Below are 25,423 nucleotides of genomic sequence, written 5' to 3' on the forward strand. Positions count from 1 at the left end.
AACCAACAAGAGATGGTTGATTCCAGCACCCAGAGAAGCATAGTTTCAAGGGACTCTGTTCCAGGGGAGACTTATTTGTAGGGGGTGTGGACCGCCAGGCAGCACTCACTGAGGGTGTATCTTGTAGAGTGTGCCATCCACGCCCACTGTGGTCCGTAGCCGTGGCAGCTTCTTGTTCTCCCGGAGTCGAGTCAGGATGGCTGCCAGGGCCGCTGCACAGAGGTTGGCTGAGCGGAAGGAGACGATGGTGCAGACATGCTGGACCGCAATGCAGTCAGCCTCCGAAGGCTCCAGGCCCAGATCCGTGAGGATCTCTCTTGTATTGGCAAGGCCTTCTTTATACCTGGTCAGGCGACAGGAATGAGAGGGCCACACTATTCCATCCCATGGGAGTCTCCCTCAAAACCAGCTTTCTCACCTCTCAGGACTGTGAAGATAAATAGGCTGGCACATAGTAATATAATAATAATAATATTAACAATGATCATAGCTGCCACCATTTATTGAACACTCACTATGTGCCAGGCACTAGGCTAAGGATTTGACATGCATTAACTTAATCCTCACAACAATCCTGGGGGAAGTACTATCATTACCCTATTGTACAGAAGAGAGGCCTGAGGTACAGAGTAAGTAATTTGTCCATAGTCACACGGCTAGTAAGTTCAAGGACAAGGATTTGAACTCAGGCAATTAAATTATAGAGCTCACCCTTTAACCACTCTGTACTATACTGCCTTTCACTGAAACTTAGTCCCTGACAAGCTCTGCACAAACACAGACTCTGAGAGTCAGAGGCCACTTAGCTGAGCTCAGAATCCAAACTGATTCCAAAATCCAGAGCAATGCCAGTGTTTCTAAGCTGGAAGAACAGGACCCTGAGTTGACTAGGGCTTCAAATCACCAAAGGCAAAGCCAGTACCCAAAAGTACCAGGTGGAGAAGGCTCTTGCCGTAGCAGGAGTTCTGAACTTGGATTCCATGCATGGGCTTTAATGGGTCCAAGGATGCCCTGATATTATAAGCAAAAATGTGTGCGAATGTATATTTGGGGTATAAAGGGTCCAGAACTTGAATCAGATTCTCAAAGGGGTCTGTGACCCTAAAAAAGTTATAAATCGCCACTTTAGGGAGGAAGAAGGCAACAAAACATGAGGAGGGGTTAGATCTCCATAGGCTGATGAAACCAACAAGAAGCCACGTCTGCGTTATGGCAGGTATTGCTAACCCACGTGAATCTGTGCCTAGGTCGAAAAGCGTTCTAGTAGAGAAGGAAAAGCTGATCCCTTCTGTTATACCACTACATGAGCACACCACACCTTGGCCAACCCTCACCCTCTCAGAGTCAAGGTGGGAGGAACCCAGCCAGAAGCTTACTTCTCCATGGCAGCCACGTGCCGTGTTTCAATTTTGCCCTTCGTGTGGAGCGTGGAGGATATCTTGCCACCAAACAGGAGGCCTGCCTTGGCCATCTTCAACAAGACGAGCCTGACGAGTTCACCTAGGTACAGGCCGCTGATCATCTTCTCAAATCTACAATTTGGTGAACAGATCAGTGGCAAAAACGCCTTTGGTTATGCAGCATCCTTTCCCAAAGCCCATGAGCCATGGCCTGTGGTCAGAAGCATGACTGGTGGGAGGGCCACTCCATGGGTCTGGAGGCCTCGGTCCCCATCTCAGCTTGGGGTGGCCTCTCTGAGCTACACTCTCTTCACCTATAAAAGGGGAGGACTAAATTAGAAGAAACCTAAGATTCCTTCCTGCTCACAAAGCATTTGATTCCAAGAATCTTTATCTTAACACCCTGGCCATTGGGGGACACCATTCCCATGTTAGGCATTAGGAATCTGAACTTCAGAGACTTCAGGCACTTTCCCAAACGTGGCATGATATATCCAAATTTCATTCTAACCCCTACTCTCGGCTTCTGTCCAAGAGAAAAGGATGCTGTGTCCGTGAGATGGGCTTAGACAGCCCCAAGGAGGTTCCACAATAAGGTGGATGAAATATCCCCCCCAGACTACCTAATCTGGACTCTGAGTCTATATCCAAGAAGCAAGTACTAATTGTACTAATTGTCTCCCAGATAAGCTATTAAAAACAATTTTTATTTTCCAAATATAATACGACACAAAATCAAGGACAACCTGTTTCCTAATCAACTTTATCTCTTTCATTATAAAAAGTCTTAGAACATTACAGAGACAGAAGACAAAAGAAATCCAGGCTGGCTTTGGAGAAATGAAATTTAAGTGAAATGGAGAGGGAGAGGATGATAAAGTCCAAAAATGGGCACCACTTCCTTGGGCCATGACCACTCCATGTCACCAGTGAAACAGGTATGCGCTGGGGAGCGGGTGCATCTGAAACAGAAATCTGCTTTCCAGGCATTCAGTTCTATGTTTGAATGATTTCTAGGAGGTATTTAAAACACTTATTCACCAGGGCTTCTTGAAAAAATGGTTGATACTGGGGCCGGGCTAAAAAAATGCACAATAAGCCTGGAGCATCTTACTGTGCCAGAAAAAAAAAAAAGTGATAAAGAATACGTCAAAAGGACAAAGGGGCTAGCTTGAAGTAAAGGGGCTTTGACTGAACAAATCTGAAAAAAAAATTGAACATCGAAATAAATAATGATAGGAAGAAATTATAACTCATGAAATAAAAAAAAAATCCATGAGTCCGTATTACTATAAATAGATAAATGGAGAGGATGGAAAGCTATTCCTTACAGTATAGTAACAACTAATAAACATAGAGGGAATATGGATTTAGACAGTCTTCAAAAGGATGCTAAAATTAGAAAATGAAAGTTTAATGAGAAATAGGATATTTACAGTCTCAGTGTACCTTTTCACCTGATACTCATTAATTACAGAGGGAATAATAATTACTTTATGGTAGAGAAACCTGTTGCACAGCCCTGTAACCAAACAATTCACCAGTAATGGAACAAACATGTCCCTCCAGATATGCTGCACTGAAGAGCATGCACATCGATTGTGGGATATTCCTGCCAAAATGCACCGCCTGAGTCTAATCATGAGGAAACAGACAAATCCCAGTCGAGGAACGTTTTATAAAATAAATGGCTTGTATGCTTCAACATCATGAAATACACAGAGATACCACAGAAGTGTTTGAGATTAAAGGAGGCTGAAGAGACATGGCAGCAAAATGCAGTGTGTGACACTGGACTGAAGCCTGGACCAGGATAATTTTTTTCTTTTTTATGAAGAACATAGTGGGTCAGCTGGTGAATTTTGAATAAGGTCTCCACATTAGATATTAGAACTGATTAAGTGTTAATTTCTTAATTTTGATAATTATATTTTGGTTAAGAGAATGTACTTGTTTTCAGGTAGCACTTGCAACATAGTCTCGAATGGTTCAGAAAAATAATTTTACACAGACGTACTTGTTTTCAGGTAGCGCTTGCAACTTAGTCTCAAATGGTTCAGAAAAAATAATTTTACACAGACATGTATGTTTTTTATGTACATGTGTATTTTATATGTCTATATATACACATATACACACAAATTTACAGAGTGAATGTTACTATTTAGGGAATCTGAATAAAGGGAAATTTTGTATGATTTTTACAACTTTTCTCTAAGTCCGAAATTACTTTTTATAATTTGAAACTTTTTTTATTCAACTAACACCTAATGAGTTGCAATAATGTGTGAGACACTATGTGTAGAAAGGAAATAAAAACCACACAGCCTGCCTTCACGGAGTTCAGCATGTAGGCAGAGCTGAGGCAGACTCGAACTAGTTCTACTACAGGTGAGTGCGGGATGAGAGCTGAGAAAGACTCCATGAGAACTGAGGCTGGGAAAGAATTACACCAGGTGCTGTGTGATTAAGAAAGCAGGATGGCGGGGGAGCATTGGAAACACAGATGAAGAATCTGGCTGAATCCTGCTTCCTCAGACTGCACTGGTTTGTTCTGAGGCCCTAGTCCAAATACACCAAGTCACCTGGTTCACACCTGTATCTCCCCTGCCTCATACTTACGTGGTCCAGAAATATGGATTGGGTTAGAATTGGGGTTATGACCTAGGGGAAATGACTCCATTTCCTTGGCTTCACTTTCCTCATCTGTCCAATGAAACCGAAATATAAGCTTTGCCTCATAAGCTCATTGCGATGGGTAACTAACTAGTCACAACTAAAAAGCCTCCCAGGTATAAAGTGTCCTTGAGCGATTGGGCGTTTCCTGGTGCTGATGCTCAGATCACAGCTGGAAGGTACTCACAGCTGCTTCCCAGGGTTGAGAGAGCCAAGGTCCAGATCCAGGTCAAACTCGGTGCGGATGTCTTCCAGGGCCCCATCGTCCCCAAAGGCCCCCCACTCGGTGTTGATGCACATCCTCCCCTCGTCACCTTCCACCAGGTCAATGTTGCTCATGTCCTCCATGTAACACGCGTTGGTGCCAGTACCTGAACAAGGGGTCAGAGAGAATGTGCAGTGATGGAAGGGCCCCCAGCTGGGTAGAGACAGAGAGAACTCTCAACGCCTGAGAGGCCTCTGAATGTACCACAAAGTGCTTTTGATCCACTCTCGGGGCTGGTTCTCAGTGAGGGAAGCAGCTTTGGCAAGTCCGGGAAGTTCATGAGGAATAAAGCTGACATGTCAAGTCTACACTTCTCAGGGTGTTAATGGTTTGCTGTGATGAATGGAGTCAATTGTGAAGAAGTATCTGATGAATATGTATGAAAGCTAACAAAGCGCACATACAAAGAGGATGAGTTAACCTAACCTTCTAAATATATATTTTTTAAATCTCTAACCCACAGTAATTTCTTTAATCCTTTCCCTAAGCTACTTAACCTCTTCTCTATTTGATACTAAAAATATTCTTTACTCAGGGCCTGCCCCAAATTGTTCCTAGCATAAGCTACATCTTTATCTTTGTCAGTGATTAGCTATCACATAAGAAAGTAACATTCCACATTCAAAGACAAAATCACTCCAAGGAAATGCCTCAAACACGTGAATATTGGTGGGTGACTGCAAATGGGCACCATCTGTTTGAGACCTATTGGGATGATGGAAATGTTATAAAATTGGATAGTGGTGATGGTGACAGAACTCTGTAAATTTACTAAGATTCATAGAATTGTACACCTAAAATGAGAATTTTTATGCCTTAATAAACTGTTTGTTTGTTCATTTGTTTGTTTTTCAAATATCTTCCCCTGGCTGATACTAAAGCCAACATAAGAAATGTTAAAGCCAACATAAGAAATTAGAAATGTAGAGAAGCAGAATGTAATACAATATTTGAAAAAAGGTTTTTCTTAGAAAAGCATGGACAGTTTTTCTTAGAAAAGCATGGACACTGTTTAGGCATGTCACCCAAACTGTGGGTTACCTGACGTTGTCACCAAGACAGACACAGAGGACAGTAGCTGGATGCCATGACTGGCAAGTGCCCATCCCATTCTGAGGTATGGGGCCAAAGAAATGGGAAAGTAGATCAAGCCCCTCAGGTGTAAAGATCCTGCCTTTGGGAAAGTAAGGCTGAGGAAAGTGTGGTTAGCAATTAAGAAAGAGCAATTCAGAAAACTTTTTCCAATAGTGGTAAAGGAATGGGGAGGCAGAGGGTATATTCAAGGGGATATCCAATCCAGTTATTGTCCCCCAAAGTGCCTTCCAATGGACCCCTCCAGCAGAGCCCCTCCCAGCTCAGGGACCCACCCACCGGATGCCCCCGTGCACTGCTATCTCCCTGGTCCAGGCCTCCACTACGTCTTGCCTGCACAGTGCGATGGCCTCTTGGCTGGTCACCATGATTCCACGCTTCCACCAACAGTCAATTTTCCACACAGCAGCCAAAATAAACTTTTTAAAAGTGCATACCCCACTTATCCATTCCCACCCAAAGTCCTCCAGTGCCTACCTCTTTTTGGGGTAAAAGCCAAAGACCCTACAGTGACTATGTCTGTGTCCTGTGCAATCTGCCCAGTCCCATCTACCCTCTCTAACCTGAGCAGCCTACTATTCTCAGCTTTCACTCCTTTGAGCCCCCACTCAGACTTTTATGGTTCCTTGAGCATCCCAGACTCATTTCCATCTCAGAAGCATAGGTTTCCTCTTCTTTGCCAAAGACTCTCTTCCTCTTGATCCCCACTTTGCTCTCTCCTCCCCATTGCTGAGGTCCCTGCTCAAATGTCACCCCTCAGAAAGGACTGCCTGAGCACCCTACCACACTCACTCTCAGTCACAACACCCTGCTTTATTTTCTTTATCAGTAATCACCACCTGACATTATCTTATTTGTTTAGGTCTTTTTAGCCTTTCACCCACCTTTCCACTGAAAGCTCCGTGAGTACAGGAAGCTTTGAGTATTAACTCACTACTGAGAACCCAACACACAGCACAGGGCTTGACACACAACAGGCACTCAGTGAACACTTGAATGAATGAGTGGTTGTGTGTATTAATTTTTCATCTTTCTGTGTTGTTTCTCCTAAACAGAAAGCACCAATACCCTTCCCACTGAATTTACTCAGAGTCTGCTGAAACTAAGCCCCAAAACAGTCCCTTTCCCCCACCCCCAGAACACAAGTCAAATTGAGTTACCGATGATGACACCGACTTCGCAGTAGGGATCATCATAGGCGCATGTCATCATGGTCCCCACGGTGTCATTGACCAAGGCCAGGATGTCCACATCTATATCCTATTGGAACACAAGCCCCAGAGGGCATCGGTGGGTGGGACAAAGGTATTACCCCTTTATCTTTCCCCACATAGGAAGCAAAAGCAGTGAAGGTGACTGGTTGAGACAATCACTACATCCCACCTGCTGGGCCTGCTTGGAAGATGCAAGGCTTCTGTCAAGGTTCAGGGGTCTAGCGGAAAGAAAGACCAGTTGGGAGCTGAAGAGGGGAACCCATGCTCCTGCTTTATGGTCCAAGGCCTCTGCGCAACGGAAATAAGAGAGACGGCCCACCGGGACGCCAGCCCTTGTTTGAAGGACCCTGAGGAAAAGATGTTTATCTTGGGAGCAATGGTGATTCCAGGAGAAAACAACAAAGCCCTCACCTCTGGGGACACCTTAGTCTCAGCCAGGTCCTCTCTGTGAGCAGCACCATGGGTTTCCCGCCCAAAGCCCTCACCTCTGGGGACACCTTAGTCTCCAGACTAAGGTCCTCTCTGTGAGCAGCACCATGGGTTTCCCGCCTGGGTTTCCCATTCTGCCAGGTCAACCTGGGTTATTGCACCACGGTTCCCCAAGGTTTAGGGGAGTATTTTAAAGTAAAATGAAAACAATAAGAGGAGAACACAGACTACCAGAGAATACTATCGCAGAAAAAAGAGAAAAAAAGACTGGAAAGGTATACATCGAAATACTCCTCTTGCTGTCAGGGTAACAAAATAATTTGGGTTTATTTGTGGACTTCACAACTAGCAAGGAGCATGTCTTGCTTTTTGGTTATTTAGATTATTGTAAACTTTATTCAACAGAGATATTCTACACATGGAGGGTGGAAAGTGGAATAGAGAGCCAAACTGGAAAGAAAGTAATCTTTTAAGCCTCAGAGAGGAAAGGTGGGGGTTGGAGCATTACACACAACATGGCATCTAACCAAGATCCCTGGAGGGGGCTGTGGCAGCTGGGGAGGCCCCAGGGCTGTTTGGCCCAACGGGAACAAGCTCTACATACCAAGGCTCACCAGTGGGTTTATCTAAATTGGCCACGTCTGCACTACAGTGAGACCTTCCCAGAGATGGATTCCTTCTCTGATTCTCCTTCCAGGGCAGGCCCAGCGTGAGACTCCTCCCCTTAAGAGAAAGGTGTCGGGACTGGGAGAGCTCCCTACGCCGAGGCCAGTTCCTCACCTTGTGCTTTTTCATAGCTTTGGTCAGACAGTTCACTACATCTGTGTCCTGAACTCCCCGTGCCTTAAATTTCTTCGTCCATGAAAGCAGGACACCCTGGAGGAAGAATTCAGATCCAGTTAAAGCCAAGAAGGCACTCGGTTTTGAAAATGAGCTGCAGCAATTTTATGCTTGAAGTGTACGTGCCTCCCTCACCTCCCCCCACCGCCTTCTCTTCTTTAAGTTGAATCACCCCAATTCTTTCAACGTTTCCTCAGAGGCATTTTCTAATCATTTAAACATCTTTATTACTCCCATCTGAGCAGTTTGAAACATCACACATAGTGGCGGAAAGAACAACTGCTAAAGAAGAGTCAGAACATTTGGATTCACAAGCCATCCGGCAAGTCATTTAACCTCTCTGACCCTCCGTTCACTCGAATGTAAAATGGAAACGTCACTTCCCTGCCTGTCACAGAAATTGCTCTGATGGAAATACCTGGTGTGTGCTAGATGCACATTATGTGTACAGAATGCATGGTTTGCCAGGTCCACAAGACAGAACTAGCATGGTGTTACTTTGTAAAACTCCCCCAGGAATTTAATTTCAACTTAGAAAAATGGTTCTTCATTTTCATCATCACTTATTTGCTTAAAATTGGTGTTTTCCAAGAGTTTTATGTTAAAATAGCAAATAATCATAGAATTTTTCAGACTGGAAGAAAACTTGGGAGTTGAGACCTGCCCAAAGCCACACAGTCAAGAATGGCTGAGCTCAAACTCACAAACAGTCTGATCACACCTGCCCAAACTCCGTCAGTTTATGGATAAAGAAGCCGAGATTTAGAGAGGAAGGAAACTGCTCTAGGTGTCACAGGGCGTAAAGGACAGAGGCTCAACTGGAACGCAGGTCTCAGACTCCCAACGGGACCGTGGGCTTTTCCCCTGCACCACAGCACCACCTAGTGGCAGCTCTCCCTAACTTCTGCCTTGATAGGCTTTGGTAACATCCTGCTTCATCTGAGAAACTGTGGGGTGGCATCCCCTCCAAAAGGTGCTAAGGGTAATGTGGGACCTGTAGGATGAGAGTATATGCGGGTGTGGGGAATAAATGCTTGTGATATACTGTTAAGTAAAAAAAGCATTGGATACGACTATATTTTTTTAAAACTATACAGTGTAACATCAGTATTTAACAGATACGACTGAAAGGAAAACAGCAATTCTAGTGGTGGGTATCTCTGATGGTTGGGATTAAAGGTGATTTCTGTTTTTGTTTTTTAAATTTATTTATTTATTATTATTTATGCCTATAGCACCTGGTCTTCCTAGGTGGTCTTCCATCCAAGTACTAACCAGGCCCAACCCTGCTTAGTTTCCAAGATCAGACATCGGGCTTGTTCAGGGTGGCACGGCCATAGACCGTGGACTGTAACGCTACTGGGGCGTGAACCCAGGACCTTCTGCATGTAAAGCAGACGTGCTAACTGCTACACTATGGAACCACGTCCAATTCCTGTTTTCTCTAAAATTTTCAGTTTCTATCCTCCTCCTTCTCCTCCTCCTCTCTCTCGCCTCCCCCACCCCTTGAAAAAGGTATTACAATTTTATCATCAGAAACACATACATACACACAAAGAAACTTCCCTTTGGCTAAAACTTTGTTCTCTCATTAAAAAACAACGACAACAACAGCAGCAATAAAGTGACCTCCTCTTTTACTTCCACAGCCCTCATCTTCTTTAACTATTTTTTAGTTCTACACAGAAGCCCCCTTAGACCTCCTCATAAAGGTGTCCCCTTCCCACACCCCCTTCTGCACTTACAGGGCTGATCACCAACTTCTCCAAGAGCACTTACATTAGTGTCACAAAATCTATACCTGCAGCAGAACCATGGTTAAATAGCTATGCCCACACTAAGTAATTGTTATTAATGCATTTCCTTGTAGCCGAAGCTTTTCTACTTAGCCTTAAACTTCACTGAAAGGCAGTTTGGGGGAAATTTTTATAAAATACAAGTAATTGACTAACTTTGATAAGCAAAGCATTTCTCCCTTCCTTGATATAATCAAGCACTCTTCCCTAACTTAAATGTTACCTGAAAATCCTTACGGGAATATGACACAAAATGGGTCAAAATGCTTTCAGCACCTGCTGGCATTTTAAACAAAGTTCTGGAGCTGTCTTTCTCGAAAAGCAGTTTGGTCAGAAAGTTTGTGAGCTTGGGCTGAGCCACTCTTGGCTGTCTGGCCTTAGGCAAGTCTCTTAACCTCTCTGAGCTGCAGTTTTTCTCAAAAATGAATGAAAACAATCGTATCTACCTCCTATTATATTTTGGGATTTTAATGAACTAATACAAGTAGAGCTCAACATAGTGCAAGACACAGTGTCAAAATCTGAGGTACAACGCTGCTGCTGTTGTCATCATCATTGAAAGATACTGCGGGATGCTTGACTTAGATAAGTCCTGGATGGACAAACTATACATTCTCTCTCTCTCTCTCTCTCTCTCTCTCGCACGCACGCGCGCACACACACACACACTCACAGTTATCAAGAAATTATGCAAGTTTGGTTCTCAAAGTCAGTTTAACTCCTACAGAGCTTGAGAATGTTCTTCCTTCTTCCTGGGGTCTCTATTCTGAAGCTCAAATAAGAGGTGTTTAACTCTGTGGTGAATCTGATCTCGAGGCCTGATTCCTGACTCCTCCCTCTACTTCCTAAACCAACTCCGGGACCTCTGCTCTTCTAGTCAGCAGACAATGACACTTCAGAGCAAAGCTCCACCTAGCCTCTTTTAAGTTCTCTGAAACCTACTTTATACTATTTTTTTTTAATCCTTTCTTTATAAAATAATGAACAAGTAAACCTCAGCCTATCCCCTGTATAGATGCTGGCAAATTCCCATTTAATGTAATCAGGAATTGATTGCACCTTTCAATTGTCAGATAGTTATCAGGCACCTGTGAAATACAAGACATTGTGCTAGAGACCCCGAGGGTGGAGAGAAAGAAGGATATAAAACAACACCTGCCCTCCAGAAACATTTGTTGAATTGAGGACAAGGGACAAAAGCTGGAAGAGCCAAGTCACTTAGGAACAGTCATCCTAACCCAGCAGCTACTACTGGTACACCAGGCACAGTATTGGGCACTTTGCAGACGTTTTGCCTAAGCTTCACCTCAGCCCAGCAAGTAGATATTTTGTCCCCACTTTACAGATGAGAAAATGAGGGACTCCAGAAGTTAAGTAACTTGCCCAGGGCACACAACTTTTCTGAGCCGTGATTCACAGCCAGGTCTGTGGGATGACAAAAAACTCATTTCCTTTCCACAACTGACACCCAAAAGTGGCTCAGGCCAACAATATCAAATACATCCCAAGGTGGTCCATGGATTGACTGTCAGCTGGGTGTCATGACCAGTATATGTGGTAGGAGATCACAGGCCACCACCCTAGACAGGCTTGGCCTGGGAAGACCTGACTCTTGACTTAAACCCCCTACCCGAGAAAGCTCCCTGTCCTTTTATATGGCCCCTTATTTACTTTCACAGATTTACTTAAGAATCAGGTTTGCCATATCCCTGTCTACAAACTGAAAATCTGAGGCACATGAAGATGAATTAGCCTAGACCTCAGGTGGCTGGTGGCACGGCTAAGGCTGTATACCTGAGATGCGGTGTCTGCTCAACAACACTGTCATTCCAGTGACCCCCACCTCAATCCTCCTCCTCAGCGCTTACTGTAGAGGAAAAATTTCCTGAGCCTTCTCATGCTTATTCTAGTCAGCTGTGTCGGGGATTCTAAGTGTGGTCCCCAGAGCAGCAGCCTCCGCATCACCAGGGAACCTGTTGGAAATGCAAATCTAAGGTCCCACTGATTAAGAAAACCCCAGGTGGGGCCCAGCAATCTGTGTTTAACAAGCCCCCAGGAGATTCCAATGCAACCAAGATCTGGGAACCACTGAACTAAATGGGGAGAACCATGCCACTCCCTTGTGCTGTGCCCATGTGAAATGTAAAATCTAGGCAGCCACCTTAAAGAGTTCTATGCCTCGCATTTGCACCTCATCAGTTAAAAAAAAGAAAAAGAAAATACAAGCAAGAAAACTCCTGCTGACCCCTCCTGTTCCCAACCTGACTCCGACACATTCTCCAGCTCCAAGCTCCAAACTCCAAATCTTGCACAGCTTCTTCCCTCCCCAGCCTTACCTCTTCCAATTTAGTCTGTCTGCAGGGAAAAGAAAAGGTCAGGCCAAGGGGAAATTTCTTATTCTTCAACCCTTTGGTCTTCACGAAATCTGCCACGCAGTCAGCTACATATACAAACAGCTGCAGAGAAGAAAAAGCACAGGATACTGGGCTAAGGCATGGCCGCTCATAAACGAGATGCCCAGGCCTTTCCCCTACGGCACAGAGCCCCTGCCCTGGTACCTCTGAGCCGTTCCCTTGGATAATTTCATTGGGTGTTGGGTAGAACTGACTCTCCATCTGGACTTTTTGTTTCCCCTCTTCAGAGACTTGCACCTTCAGGACTCGAAACTTGGATCCTCCAAGATCTAGGGCAAGAAACTCGCCATTTTCTATTTAAACAAACAAACAAACAAACAAAAAGTTAACATTTATTGAGGGTCTGCTATACGGCAAGCTCGGCATTGGAAGTTGAACATGTAAGAAATATTGTTAAGTCTCACAAGCACCCCATGAGGTAGGTATCATTACACGCACTTGCTGAGACTCCACAAGTGCAGCCATTGATCTGAGCCCTCTCAGTAAGGGGCAGAGCTGGGGTGTGAGCCAAGTCTCTCTGACCCTGCAGCCTGGGCCCTGACCTCTGGGATATGCTGTGGGGAATAAGTGTGCTCCTCCTGAGAAGGTAAATGGAAACTGCAGGCAGGTAGTATTAGAGATAGGCCTTGAGGGTGGAGCCTATTCTCGCATGCCACAACCAGGAAGAGAGCTGGTCCTCCAAGCACAGGGATTGAGAGTGGCGGGTAGGGTGGCGGATAAGGCATGGAGGAAAAGGTGGGAGGAGAGCAGAGAAGAGAACCAGCTCCACTACAAGCCTCTGTGTCACAGGCAGAGGGAAAATGCTCCAGGAGGGAAGGGAGACAGGGACCAAATGATGGTCCTTAAAGGCCAAGGATGCTCAATATTTGGGGCCAGAACCACTCCCAAATGAGAAAATGCGACACGACCCAGCCCAGCTCAAGATGGATGGTATTAATAAAAAGGTGGAAATGAAACACATATTTTGGGGCAAGGCAGTCCACCTTGATGACTTCAACTCAAATCCAGACAGAATTCCTGCCCAGGATCCTTCCAGTGTCTTCAGTGTCAGTCACAGGTATGGAATGGGAACGCAGATGTGAAACAACAAGACTTTGTATAGAATTATCTGTACCTAAAAGTGGCTACAGGTACCAAGCATGCTTCATGATATGTGCCCGAGGTATGCATAAGTAAAACTCCATGCCCACAAATCTGACAGCCCAAGTGACTTTGTTTTGGACCATGTGACCCCAGACAGGGCTGCATGGATCTAAGGAGACAGCTGGCCATTCAGTTTCACTCTTTGTGAAAGAAAACACAGAGGGAAAAAATGAAATGGAAGCATCCTGAAAACCGGAGGTCAGCAGGATAGCCGGGGTGGCCACACGGATGTAGGCTGAAACCATGGAGTAACCCCAGTTCCCTCAAGGCCTGAGTGGGCTACAGTTCCTGCCCTCAGAGTCCCACGAGGTCCTCGTGTCTCCCTTCTTTGTTATGTGTCCTTGCAATGAAAGAGCTAGAGACAGGCTCTCACGATGCTTTTCAAACTTTAATGTGCATGTGAATCTTCAAGAATTTTGTTAACATGAAGATTGTGATTCAGTGGAAGTGGTGCTTGAGATTTTGCATTTCTAAACAAGCTACCGGGTGCTACTGCTGGTGTGTGGACTTGTTAGAGTAGCAAAGGTTTAGAGTCCTCCTTTACAGATCCAGCCAGTTGGATCTTTTGTTTTTGTGGAAACATCTGGAAAGCAAGGTTCTTAACTCCCTAGATCAGCCCTAAAAGGAGCCTGATGGAGCATTTATTATTATTCAAGGAGAGAATCCAGGAACCTAATCCTGAGCAAATTTTATTAGCATTCATCATGTACCAAGCAAGAGATGCTTTCACAGATGTTATCTTGTGTAGGAAGTAGGGTAGATCACACAGTCCATATATGAATATTTACTGAGTACGAGTCTGAACCAAGTAACAAGCCAGGTGCTAGGGATGCAAAGATGAAAGACTTTGGGAGCCTATCAGAAATACAAGCAAGTCATTTCCATACAGTAAGGAAAGTCCTCTGATCATGGGAAGCACAGGGAGCGGTATCTAAATCAGAGCAGGAGTCAACAACCCAGAGAAGGAGATGCAGAGCTGAGTGGCTGAAGGATGAGCGGGAGTCAGACAGTAAGACAGGGAAGAGGTGGGGTCCCAGGGAGAGGAAACCGTGAGCAATGAGTTCACATTGGGGGGTGGGAGGGAAATCTGTGCTTTTAAGAAAGAAAGATGTGACAGAAATGAGGCTGGCAGGTAGTCTCAGGTTAAATTAGGAAGGATTTAGAAAAGCTGCCCCACTCCTCAAGGAGCTTGGGCTTTATCCGAAGTGAGGGGGAGCCACAGAAAGATTTTAAGCAAGGGAGTGCCAAGATCTGATTGAGATTTTGAGACAACACTTATGGCACCAACCAAGATAGACTGAAGGATTTTAATAAAAGAGGTTCTTGTGCTGCAGCCCAGGTTGGAGATGATATACGAGACCTCGTGCAGTGTTGGCATGGACTCATTCGTTCCTCCAGCCACCAGCACCGTCATCACTCTACAATTATCTTACTCCACCGGTGACTCAAGACACTAGTTCACGGAAACCACGCGATACGATCCCTTCTGTGACTCTGACCCCAGAGAAAAGACTCGTTGGACCCCAGAGGAGGAAGGACCAGCCCAGAAGAAGGCAACAGCGGCAGTGGGACCATCAGGCTCTTTACAGCAATGATTAAGATTATTATAACCTCCCATCATAGAGATGTAATGTATAGCATGGTGACTATAGTTAATAATGCTGTATTGCCTATTTGAAAGTTACCAAGAGAATAGATCTTAAAAGTTCTCATCATAAGAAAAAATTTTGTAACTATGTACAGTTATGAATGTCAACTAGACTTGTGGTGATTGTTTCACAATATATACAAATATTGAATCGCTGTGTTGAACACCTGAAACTAATATATATGTCAATTATATCTGACTAAAAAAAAAAATTAAAAAGAATATAATTTTAAAGAAAAGAAAATGACCTCCAAGAGGGTGAGATTTCTTTGACAATCCACCTTCTGTGGATGACGCTTCCATGACGTTTCAGTGGCTCCAGGCTGTGGACTTTGGGGTTCCCTTCTCCTAAGCCACTGCCAAGGCTTGTGCCTCTGCTCCTTCCTCATTCCCTAGTGTAGTATCTTGCAAAGGCACACAACAATTGAATGTGTAGATTCCTGGAGATTCAGAATTTCCATGGGGTGAAGCCTGGAAAACCATATGCTTAGAAATCGCCCTAGGTGAGTCTTATGCTCTGGCAAGTTTGGACCCCTGTCCTAGTGTAGATCCCTGGGCCTGTCAGCCAACTACCTCGGGGCTCCCCAGGCTGCCTAGAGGAAGAGGCCAAGCAGAGAAACAGGTGGGATCAGGCCCACAGAATCACAGTCGCCGTCACAGTCAAGTGATGGGCACTTCCTCATGACTGGTAAAAGAGAAGGCACAAATGATAACGCTTTAAGGCACTTTCTAAGAACAGCCAATTGCAGCTCCCTGACTGAAACACTGGGAGGTAACTAAGGCTCAGTTTACCTCCTCTCAGGCAGATTTGCATGAAAAGAGGGAAAATTACAGAGAGTGGGTGAATGCAAAAGGATTTCTTTGGAAAATGCATACATTTCTGAAATTGAGGCCCTAAGGGATTAGGAGAGTTCTATTTATTTGGTTTTATTGTTTAGTAATCATGAAATTACACCACCAGCTCACAGGAGCTATGGCAGACTTGGGACAACATTTTGAAGATTTTAAAACACTTTTTCCACGTGACCTCATCCGATTGCAACGACGCTGCAGGTTGGTAGGACAAACTGGCCACATCCCTTCTATTGATAAGGACAGGAGCACAGTGGTCCTGGCTCCATAGAGACTTTGGGCTCAGGGACTTCGCTGCCTCAAGATCACTGGTAAGATTTATTGTGGGATGAGAGGCTCTGGGGAGATCGGAAGAAAAGAAAGGAGATGGTATGTCCTGGCCTGGGGAGGAGGGAGTTCCTAAAACCTGTTCAGTTTCATTTCTGAACTTTCCTAAAGGAGCCCCGGCCAAGAAGGCGCATCTGGCTCGGCATCCTCGATGTCACCAAAGGCCATTTTCCCTTTCTTCTGAGGACACACCCCTACAGGAGGAGCCGCAGCACAGGAAGCCAGGAGGACTTTAACCTGGTGCATCCCACTTGCATATGCACGCCCTATGATTCAGGTGCTTCTTCTGAATAGCCTTGGATGACCCTACAAGCAGCGCAGTCCCCTGAGCACTCTCAGAGCAGTGTCAGGAACCAGGAGAGATTTCAAAGTAGGACTGTCTCTCTCCAAAGCTTACGTTCCTCCAGGGTGTACGCTGCCCACCCTGCACACCACCCTCTAGCAAGGGAACAAGTCCTTCTCATCGCAGTTCCCAGTGGCTTCGCAAACAGCAGAGCCAAGCTTTGACCCAGGCATTGTCCCAAAGGGGCCCAGAACCTGGCTAATCCAATCGAAGGCCCCTGAGAACTCCCCAAACTTCAATGCCTCCTCCTTCTAGAGCCTGAAAGCCCTTGCTGGAGCTTGGTTGGAGCACTGGGACCCTGGCACTGGCAAGTCCCTTGGTCCTCAGTACTCTCATATGACCTGGGGATAAACAACATTTATCCCATGGAGTTCTTATGAGGTGTGTGAGACGGTGAGTCCCCAGCACCCCATGATCACAGGAGTTGCTTGGTAGATATCAGTTCCTTTCCCTCCTGTGGCTTTCCCAGGGCTGAGAATGGAGGAGTTGGATGGAATCTCATAGATTCTTTTTAGAGGTCTCTAGACTGTGATAAGCGAAATAATGGTCCCCCAGAGGTGTCCACATCCTAATCCCCAGATTCTGAGAATATCTTAGTTCACAGGGCAAGAGGGAATTAAGTTTGCAGGTGGAATCGAAGTTGCTCTCATTTGACCCTGAGGTTGGGAGATTATCTTGCATTACTTGAGTGGACCTAAGGTAATCTCAGGGTTTTTAGATGTGGAAGACACAGAAGGGAGAGTCAAAGAGAGATCTGAAGATGCTACACTGCTGAGTTGGAGATGGAGAAAGGGGTGTGAGCCAAGGAATACAGGCAGCCTCTAGAAGCTGGAAAAGGCAAGGAAACAGATTCTCCCCTAGGGCCTCCAGAAGGAACACAGCCATGCCCACATCTTGATTATAGCTCAGTAAGACCCATTCAAACTTCTGACCTCCCCAGCTATAAGAGAATAGATTTGTGTTGTTTTAAGCTGCTGAGTTTGTGGTCATTTATTACAGCAGCAGTAGAAAACTAATACATAGGCCAACTCTCTCATTCTACAGATAGAGAAACTAAGACTAAACTTTTTGCCAAAAGTCACTGAGAAATGACAGAGCTGAGCCTACAACCCAGGTTTTTCGAATTGTCATTTAATATCCTTTCTACTATATCGTGCTATCTTCTATTCCTTACTATAGATAGCCTAGAATCTAGATACCTAGGAGTAAAATGCCATTTCTTATCCAGTCAATAAATATTTCAGAGCCTAATATTGATCAGGCACTATGTTAGGTGCTCAGAACACTGTGGTGAAGAAGACACAGACCTCACCTTCATGGGGTATTGGTCCAGTGGGGAGACTCTCATACACAGCAGGGGGATAGGTGTGCTGAGAAGCACCTAACCCAGCATGGGGATGCTTTCCTGCTGGAGGCAGTGATCTCCACACTGAGATTAAAAAGCTAAATTGGTGTTCCCCAGTGGAAGAGTATTGAGATGTTCCAGCAGGAGAGGAAACAGAATGTGTAGGGCCAAGGCAGGCAGAGAGAAAGCAAGGTGCATTTGAACTCTGGTTCAAAACCTTTAGTATTGAATATGACTAAAGCATAGAGAGTTGGCGAGGGGTGATGAGGAGAGAGGGGTAGAGCAATAACCAGAGTACAGGAGCAAACTTCAGGTACACACCAACCAAGAAGGAAGCAGGGGAACCAGAGTCCCTGGCAGCCCCCAGCCCCACTCACCTGAGCCATCTGGAATGGCCCTGACAAAGGTAGGCAGCATCTTCACTGAGGCTGTGGGGTTCGTGTCCTTTCCCAGGCCCTTCTGCATTTCAGCCTGGAAACGAGTCATGATGTCCAAAAGGGTCTCATCGGAGAGCCGCATGTGATACAGGAACCTGTCCACCTGGAACAGACACCAGGGTAACCAGGGTTGGCTGCTGGGGGCACTTGCCCTCCAGTCAAGGCGGTAAATTCCCATTCCCATGATGAAGCTGCATGGGGACAGCTACATGATGTAGATTCCCAAAGGGTCCTTGCCTGACCCCTCATCAAGCTGGGGACAAGGTGGGGAGTTGGAGGAACAGAATGGAATGGAAATCTGGGGCAAGTGGAGAATTATTCCTCCAAAGGGGGAAGCTCTGAAGAAGAAATGATTCCTCAATTTTTCTGAGGGGACAATAGAGAGGAAAAAACTAAGAAAGATCCAGGGTTTCTAATTCCCAATTCTAGCCCTCACCATTGTCCCATTGCTTCTCCACTGGAAAAGACTAGCTATAGCTTAAACCTTGATTCCTAAACATGGAAGCTGTCTTATGTCCAATGATGACGTATACATCCAAACATGTTTCCCTTTGTTTATGGGCTGCTGGGAAGCTCAGAGCTAAATTCAGTCTCCAACTGCAATATCTAAAAGCTAGTCCTTTAAATTTCCATTTTGTTTTCATCTGAGGTTGTTCTAATTAAGATGAAGTTTAATTTTTAAAGCCAGCTCCAATTGCTATTGGAAATGAGTGGATGCGACTCAAGTACCAGAAAATTGGGGTATAGGAACCCCCACAATGGGAAGGAAGTTATAAAAATTACTATGGCTGTGCTTACTCTACTTGAAGGCAGTATGTCACATTGGGATGGTAGCTTCTTCTCCCTTGCAATTCATTGGTTGAGGGCAACCTGGATTCTCAGCACTCGCTGGGATGGATTATTGACCAGGGCAGGAAGAGGGACGGTGGCATAAGTGCCCTGTATTTGTCACCCCTTTGTATACTGAGTGGCCCCTCTACCCATCCAAGTTACAAGGAAGCTTTATCTCAGCATGTTCCTGGAGGAACTGCTCTCACGCTTTTATCTAAGACTAAGAACATGTGTTACAGTCTACCAAGTGCTTTCACATATGTCACCTCATCTAATCTCCATGACATTTGTTCGACACAGCCAGCTAAGGCCATAACTATTGTCTAATTGGGAGATGAGGACTCCAAGTCTCAGAGCCATGAAGCAGCATTAGGAGAGCTGCAGGTAAGTGGCAGTACCGGGACTACAATGCAGTATCCACAGTCCTGTCCCACAGCCTGTTTTGCTTTATGGTTTCACAGGACCCACAAGCCCAACAAATTATACCAAAAGTACATGGGCCACATGACCTTTATCATAGGACAGATGCCCCCAGCCATCAGCAAAGTCTAGAGGGAAGGCATCCCAGCTCAGCTGGGGACAGTATAGAGACCCAAGCCAGAGAAATGGCCCATGATTCCAAGAACTTGGGGGCCAGAGAGAAGCCAGAAAACCATCAGAGAGCCATTAACGAAACAGGACAATTGGGCTTTCAGCATATTTGAGAAGATAGGACGGAACCAGGTCATGCTTCATTAAGGGCTTCCTGTTCACCCTGAGTCTGTTTGACTAATTGGTTGGCACTGCCATGAACACGGAGAAAACCAACGAAAGGGATGTGACCCAAGTAATTGGGGCTTGGGAAGGGTAAGATGTACTACATGGGAACTAAACTCGCTCCTTTATCACCCCAAGCCCCTCAGACGGTGCCCCTGAACCTATTGCTCATTTTCACTCAGCCCCCGAGTATAAAGAACTTCTCTGAGCAGTCACGTAGTGTCATCCCTTCTGTGTAAGTAATGGTTTTGAGGCCCTGTTTGGGTCATTTGCAAGGTGCAGTTTAATAGTCATTCAGGACTTTGGGTTACTGCTCCTACTGTTAATACATTAAAGTAAGGGCAGAAAGAATGTTGACTTAGCAACAGTTTCTTGTTTATTCCTTGTATCTTTTGCAGCTCCTAGTACAGTAGCTAGAAGGGAAGAATAAAACATATGCAGGGATCCAAAAAAAACCCTGTATTTTAAATTCGGATAGGTGATTTGGGTGGGGCCTGTGTAACCAGGCACACATGTCATGGGCACTAAAGGAAGGTGCTTAAGTTGCAGAAACCAAGCTCATTTTTGGAGTGACTCACAAACCACATGGGATATCTTCTAAACAAAAGAGCCAGCAAGCAGCACATTTTACGTAGAAAGAGCAAAATTTTAAATGTAAGTTCAGAGTTTACAGAATTACAGGATGTGGGAGCCCAAGGGACATTACAGCTCACTTAGTCCAAAGGTCCTGTATGAATCGAGAGTCATAAAAAGGGTCAATTCTTTGACCCAGCAATTTCACTACTGAGAAGCCATCCTTAGGAAATGATCCCAAAGGTGGAGAACATTAAATACATACCAATGTTTATTGAAGCAATTTTTAACTGTTGGAAAAAATGGTTTTGAAATAGCCTAATGTCCAAGAAGCGGGTAAAGTACAGCGTATCCAACTTGAATGAATATTAAGTAGAAAGTAACATGATAGTTATAAAGAAATGGAGAAATGTGCATAAGTAGTTACAATATAACAATAAGGAAAGGACACATGTCCAATATGAATATAACTGTGAAAACACACACTGTGAGAAAAGACTACAGAGGCTTCCACACGGCAAATATGAGTGTTTGAGAGAGGGGTGGGATTGAAGGTAACATTTCCACTTTTCATAATGTTGACTTACTAAACTGTAAAAAGGACACTCTGAAAACCTAACCAGTCCTTCTCTTATGAGTGAACAATCTACAGGTCAGTGCCCAGGCCCAGTCCAATGTTATCAATAGGTTAAATAATGTGAATATATTGAATTGGAAGAAAAGCTGTCGTAGTAGTTTCTCCTTTCTTTTCTTTCTCTTCTTTCCTTCTTTCTCTTGCTTTGTTTTTGTTTTAATGCTGGTATAGGGAGATTTTAGAAAGTTGTTCCAGGGTCTGAATAGTAACCCTAGCAGGCAAGTAAAGCCCAGGATCTTGATAAGCCCAGAGGCAGGAAGCACAGGAACTAAGGAGGGACTGGCTACCTGACCCCAGAGAAAAAGCCTGTGCCATTTGACCGGTATGGAATGAATGAGTCAGTGTTCTCAAAACCTGTGACTCATAGCAGCAACCCATAAATCAGCCTCCCATCCTACCCCAGACACTTGTTGGGTCACTCGCTTAAGGTGGCTGCAAAGTGTTCCTGAGTTCCCCATTCAGCTCACTCTCACAAGCTTCCCAGAGCAGGAAGGGTCAACTCCTAGCCTTGGCAAAGGCTGACCCTCCAGCCAGAAGGGCCTGGAACACATCAGTGGAGGCTGCGTTTCCAGTCAAAGGGACATCCTGAGATGGCACCTGGGTTGGTGGACAAACACTTCCACCCGACTCTAGGGTGTAACAAAAAATTCACCACCAAAAAGAAGCCCAAGGAAAGGAAACTAATTTGCAGAACTTCAGGTGTCAAGTTCTAAGCCTTCCCCTTTGGAGACTGGAGAGACACCATGCAGGTTGCATCTTCACTAAGCAGGTAATAACAGAGTGAATTCTTAAGCAGTACTGTGCAGCATGTTTCTGCCTCCTTAAGAAGACAATAAAGGTGGAAGCTAACCAACAAATGTAAATTAAGGCAGGGTATAGCTGATTGATTTATACTTTAAGATCTGCTACAACCTCTACCCAAACTGTAATGAACAGGATTTAGTGGGAGTTTTTCCCACCAAGCACATGAGGACTGTAAGGAACCATCCTCCTCTGAAAAGCCAGGAAAGAATGCAGGAGTCGTCAGTGACTTTGGTTTAATCCCCCCAGTGCCACCTTAAATACCTGGATTACCTTGGCTAAGTCTGCCTGCTGGGAGGACTTTCATTAATTGTAAATTGAGAGATGTTACAGTGAATTGGTGTGGCTAGGGTGGCAGACTGGGTTTATTCCAGGCTGCCAGGAGAGGATGCTGATGGCCTCCTGCTGAGCCTTGCCAACTTTTAACCAGTCCAGTTTGGAATGAATTTTGTTGGTGGGTTTCTTGGGCAAAGTGGCAAAATAATGCACACCATTAATAGCATATCGTTGGCAAACAACACATACCAGTAATACATATTTTGGTTATTGTACATTAAAATTCACATTCCTCTTGGTGCCCTATTTATGTTCTTCAATCACATGAAAAATCATGTGAATTACTTTAAAAGTTCTCAAAATGTCTTTTAAAATGACTCTCCTCTCCTTTGTAACCTTTCTCCACAAACATCCCTTACATCCCTTGCCATCCAGTATCTGCCAAGGGATACTGAAATTCCAAGTGAAATTCAAAGCTCAGGACAATAGGCAATGCCTAGCCTGTGGGAAGTTTACTCCCTCTTACACTTCTACGAGTTTTTTGCTTTGTTTTGTTTTTTAACTGTCCTGTGCTCCCTGTATGTTTTCTAATAAGCTCTCTTAAATCTTTGTGGATATAGGCAGGATATCAGGTCAGTAAAGAACGAAGCAGACATCTCTCAGCTTTGTGAGTCCTTACCTTCTTAATCTGATCCTCCTTCAGCTTGGTGAAGTAAAATGCCATCAAGTGTACCGCAAACATTTTTCCCAAGTTTGGTTTCTCCTGAGATGGGCAGAGATTTCTGTGCCGTGTTTACTTACACGTCTCCGGAGTACTGCCCACTTCTAGCTCAGGCTGGAGGCCTCTGGGGAACTAGGTGCTACAGATTAAATACTTCCAGGCTGCTTAGTTCAATGATTAAACTTCGCCCCCTCTCTCTGGTCCCTCCCTCCAGCACACTTGATTGCCTAACAGGAGGCTTAGGATGGTAGCCAGAGGCTTGGTGGAAGAGACAGGGGATGGGTTGCTTGACTCTTTTGAGACTCTGGTGACACAAAATCTTGTTGCTAAGCAACACTCGCAAGCCAATGCTCCACCAAGCCCACTCAGCCGAAGAAAATCTGAGAAGTTGGGTGTTAAACAATACCAACTTTCAAACAGCTGAGCTGTTCTGCAAATGTCCACTCTCAAGCTTTTCTCTTTAGCCCTTTCTCTTCAGCTCAGCAGTATAACTCCGTGACTCCCTGCTCCTCTATAGCACAGTCTTAATTCAAATTAAATATTGCCCTGGTCAGGGAGATTTCAAGAATGTTGGGACAAATTCCTCCATTTGTGACAGATCAGATCTCTTAGCTAACAGTCCATGGTAATGGAAAATAATTGATTAAAGTTTATCTAATCACAATGCTAAGCTAGAAAACCTCATTTCACAGGTAGCGACCCAGAAAAACACATGCAAGAGAAAGAATGAACTGAAATAACCAGTACTCACTGGGAAGTTGCTGCTGGAGAGAAAAAGTGAAGTTACAGAAGGGAAATGCCTCGTGCCACTAAGATATTTGGTTTATTCACTTGATTATCTCACTCATTATACTTGATATGAGAAGGACCCAGAAAGAGGCCAATGCCTGGGTACAACAGACCTTGTATTCTTCCCACAGTTACTGTTATTTATTAACGAAATCAATAACAATGGTGTTAACAACAGCAGCCAGCTAACAGAGACGAAGCATTTACTATTCCCATTTTTTAGAGGAGAAAACTGAGGCCCAGAAAGGTTAAGTGACTTACTCAAAAATCACAAAGCTTGTAAATGGTACAGTGAGGACTCAAACAGTTCAATTCCAGAGCCCAGCTCTTAACTAATACAATATATTGCCTCTATTCTTTCTCCATGCAATAAATGCTCAACTGAAAACTATTAGTAGCAGTACCATTCTGCTGGTTATTATCAAGAATTCCAACTACTCGGAAAACTATGTACAGACATTTCACTTCAGCAAGGTCTGCCCAGAGGGGGGAAAAGGCAAATGAAGGAATTCGTGACTGTAACTTCTCAATGAAAGGCTTCCTAAAATTAGCAACTGACTAGATGTTAATGAAGGTCAGCTGGGCACCCCAATATTTCTTGCTCCTACACACCACCTCTTCAACAAAAGGGAAAAAACATGTTTTCCTCGCCAGATTAGCAGCCTCAGCTCTATTTACTTTTCTACTGCACAATCTCATTAATCAAAACCATTACCAAACAACTGCCTGGTGAGAGAACCTTCAACAGCTGTCTCTCCAAAAACCACTGATTCTCCAATCAGTGCTCTTTACCCATCCATCATGTGTGTGAGCCATTGCTAGCCAAGCTTAAGCCCACAGTGCTTGATTAAAATTACTCCAGATACTTTTCTAGATTGATACCTTGGAAATAAATATCAGATACTGTCTCTCACATCGAGAAACCCAATCTTCTTCAGCCTGTTTACCCCTCAGACTATGAACTCTTTTCGGTCCTTTACTTTGCCTATTTTACAAGCAAATAAAGGTTAACCTTCAGTTGTTGAAACTATTTAGCTCCCCAAACCATGTGGAATTGTTGGTATTCCGAAACAGGTGTGTTATGCTTGAGTCTACACAGGCTGAGGAAAACATCCTGGGGCAGGTCACCTGCCCACAAGTGGTAACAGTACTTGTCCATCCATTTAAAAAGTAACCTCTGTGATGCAGTATGGCACCAACTGATATTGATTTAGCCAACACAGGGATAAGAGGTTACAATGGCCAGTAGATAAAAGGACATAAAGCTATAACCAAAGGTCTCTGCAATCTCATGGCTGCTTGTGTGCACCAGATAGGCAGCCTTTAATCAGGCAAATGACACCAGACAATTTCCATCTCTTACATCATTCCATTTTTTTCTCTAAGCAGATCAGCATTTACATTATAGGTCTGAGTTAATCTACTAAACCAGGAAGCTTAATGATTATAAAGATCGTATGCATTTGGAGTCATCTAGCTCAACCCTCTCACTTTATAAAGACGAAAATAATTCAATTATTTTATCATTCTTCATCTGATTATTCCAGTCAAAGCTTTGGAACATTTTACCCTTATTAAAGCTCTATGTAGCTATTCAAAGATATGAGTGTAAGTCTTATAAGCTTAGGTCCCGTGTTTCCCTGTGCTTTACTTCCAGGTTGGTGAGACCAGATTTTACTTAAAAAACGCCCATTGGAGGGTTGGCACTGCCAAGTGACATTTTAAAGTATATGACCTATCTGATCCAAATCTTCCATGTGAGAGGGGACATGCTCTCACCTCTATTCATGTTTCCATAAAGCTCTTCCTTTGGCAAGTCCT

General features: G+C 44.5%; 1 protein-coding gene and 1 pseudogene across 2 annotated transcripts in view; both read right to left on the reverse strand.

Annotated features, from left to right (window-relative positions):
- HKDC1 (hexokinase domain containing 1) overlaps positions 1 to 23,065 on the reverse strand; it is a 42,369-nt gene extending 19,304 nt beyond the window's left edge. The window contains exons 1-9 of one of the 2 annotated variants that reach the window (XM_006915561.2): positions 22,772 to 23,065; positions 18,162 to 18,324; positions 12,271 to 12,419; positions 12,049 to 12,168; positions 7,857 to 7,952; positions 6,594 to 6,693; positions 4,264 to 4,447; positions 1,377 to 1,532; positions 110 to 343 (exon numbers count right to left, since the gene is read on the reverse strand). In XM_006915561.2, coding sequence (XP_006915623.1) covers positions 110 to 343; positions 1,377 to 1,532; positions 4,264 to 4,447; positions 6,594 to 6,693; positions 7,857 to 7,952; positions 12,049 to 12,168; positions 12,271 to 12,419; positions 18,162 to 18,324; positions 22,772 to 22,834 — 1,265 coding nt within the window. In that variant the 5' untranslated portion in view covers positions 22,835 to 23,065. The remainder of the gene's footprint in view (positions 1 to 109; positions 344 to 1,376; positions 1,533 to 4,263; positions 4,448 to 6,593; positions 6,694 to 7,856; positions 7,953 to 12,048; positions 12,169 to 12,270; positions 12,420 to 18,161; positions 18,325 to 22,771) is intronic. The other variant, XM_015592298.2, reaches the window with a different exon arrangement.
- On the reverse strand, positions 9,143 to 9,258 carry LOC112482739 (annotated as a pseudogene).
- Positions 23,066 to 25,423: the final 2,358 nt, after the last annotated feature.

The sequence above is a fragment of the Pteropus alecto genome, unplaced genomic scaffold, assembly GCF_000325575.1.
Source record: "Pteropus alecto unplaced genomic scaffold, ASM32557v1 scaffold155, whole genome shotgun sequence".
Taxonomy (NCBI): Eukaryota; Metazoa; Chordata; class Mammalia; order Chiroptera; family Pteropodidae; genus Pteropus; species Pteropus alecto.